This window comes from Chrysemys picta, unplaced genomic scaffold (assembly GCF_011386835.1).
Source record: "Chrysemys picta bellii isolate R12L10 unplaced genomic scaffold, ASM1138683v2 scaf5843, whole genome shotgun sequence".
Taxonomy (NCBI): domain Eukaryota; kingdom Metazoa; phylum Chordata; order Testudines; family Emydidae; genus Chrysemys; species Chrysemys picta.
The window spans coordinates 1-1,034 of NW_027058543.1; the positions used below are offsets into that span (position 1 = coordinate 1).

The 1,034-nt window shown below is 61.8% G+C and overlaps 1 protein-coding gene across 1 annotated transcript; it reads right to left on the bottom strand.

Moving 5' to 3' along the window:
• Window positions 1-6: 6 nt before the first annotated feature.
• On the bottom strand, window positions 7-456 carry LOC135980672 (collagen alpha-2(VI) chain-like; the record flags this gene model as incomplete). The annotated part of the gene is made up of 1 exon (XM_065580588.1): window positions 7-456. A coding segment is annotated over one exon (450 nt), but the record flags the coding sequence as incomplete, so codon positions are not given.
• Window positions 457-1,034: the final 578 nt, after the last annotated feature.

The window sequence follows — 1,034 nt, forward strand, 5'->3', positions numbered from 1 at the left end:
GAAGACGAAGGAGAGCTCGGCGTGGCGCCGGGCAGCTCTCTGCTGGACTTGCGGGTTCGTGACGATGTTGTTGACGGCATAGAGGATGGCGGAGCTGATGTTAGCGGAGGAGTCCAGGTACTTGATCTTGGACAGGGCCTCTGAGATGTAGGTCAGGTTGTATGTCAGGGGGAAGACCACCACGTGCTCGTTTTCTCTGCCATACTGCAGGAGGGCGATCCGCGCATTCATGTTGTCATTGTCACCCCTGGCCAGCGTGAGGCGGTGGGACACTTCCTCCACAAAGCTGTGGGCCCTGCGGAAGTTCACCTCTCCAGTTCGTTCCGAGCCATCCAGCAGGAAGACGATGTCAACAGGGCGCTGTGTGCACTGTGCCACCGCCAGCTCTGTGGGCAGAGGGAAAACAGTCACCTCGAGCCTGGGGAAAAGGAGCCAGAGGAGGGCTCCACCATTTCCTCACAGTGCCTGGGTTGGACAAGAGTGGTGTGTTTGTGGGGGCAATCCCCCGCTGCTTCCCTGGAACCCCAACCCTCTCCTCTGGGACTCCAAGCCCCTCTGGCTGCTCCCCACCAGGCCAGAGTTGCAGTCTGAGCAGGGCATGAGGCAGCTGAGGAAGGGCTGTGACCATCCAGCCGCAGCGAGGAGGGCAATGGTGCAGCGGGAGGCCACTCACTCTGCAGCCACCCCAGCCTCTCCGGTGGCAGCCCCTGCCGTGGGGTACAGGCCAGCACAAAGGCTAGCAGACAAAGGCTAGGGAGCTGTCTCCTTGCCACAGCCCAGTGGAAGGAGAAGCCCCATTCAGTGTCAGAACAGACGAAGAGGAGGCTGACTCTCTGCCCTTGCCCGGCCCGCTGCTCCCCGGCAGCTGTCTTGTATACCCAGTGGTCTGGTCATTCACTGGGGCACTGCGCTACCTGCGGGCACAGGCCGTTCTGCTGGGTGTGTCTCATACAGCCCCAGCACGCTCAGGCCGGGCTGCTGGAAGGGGGAGAGGATAACAAAGCCAGGGGTGGGGCTAGGGGCAGCGTCAGAAA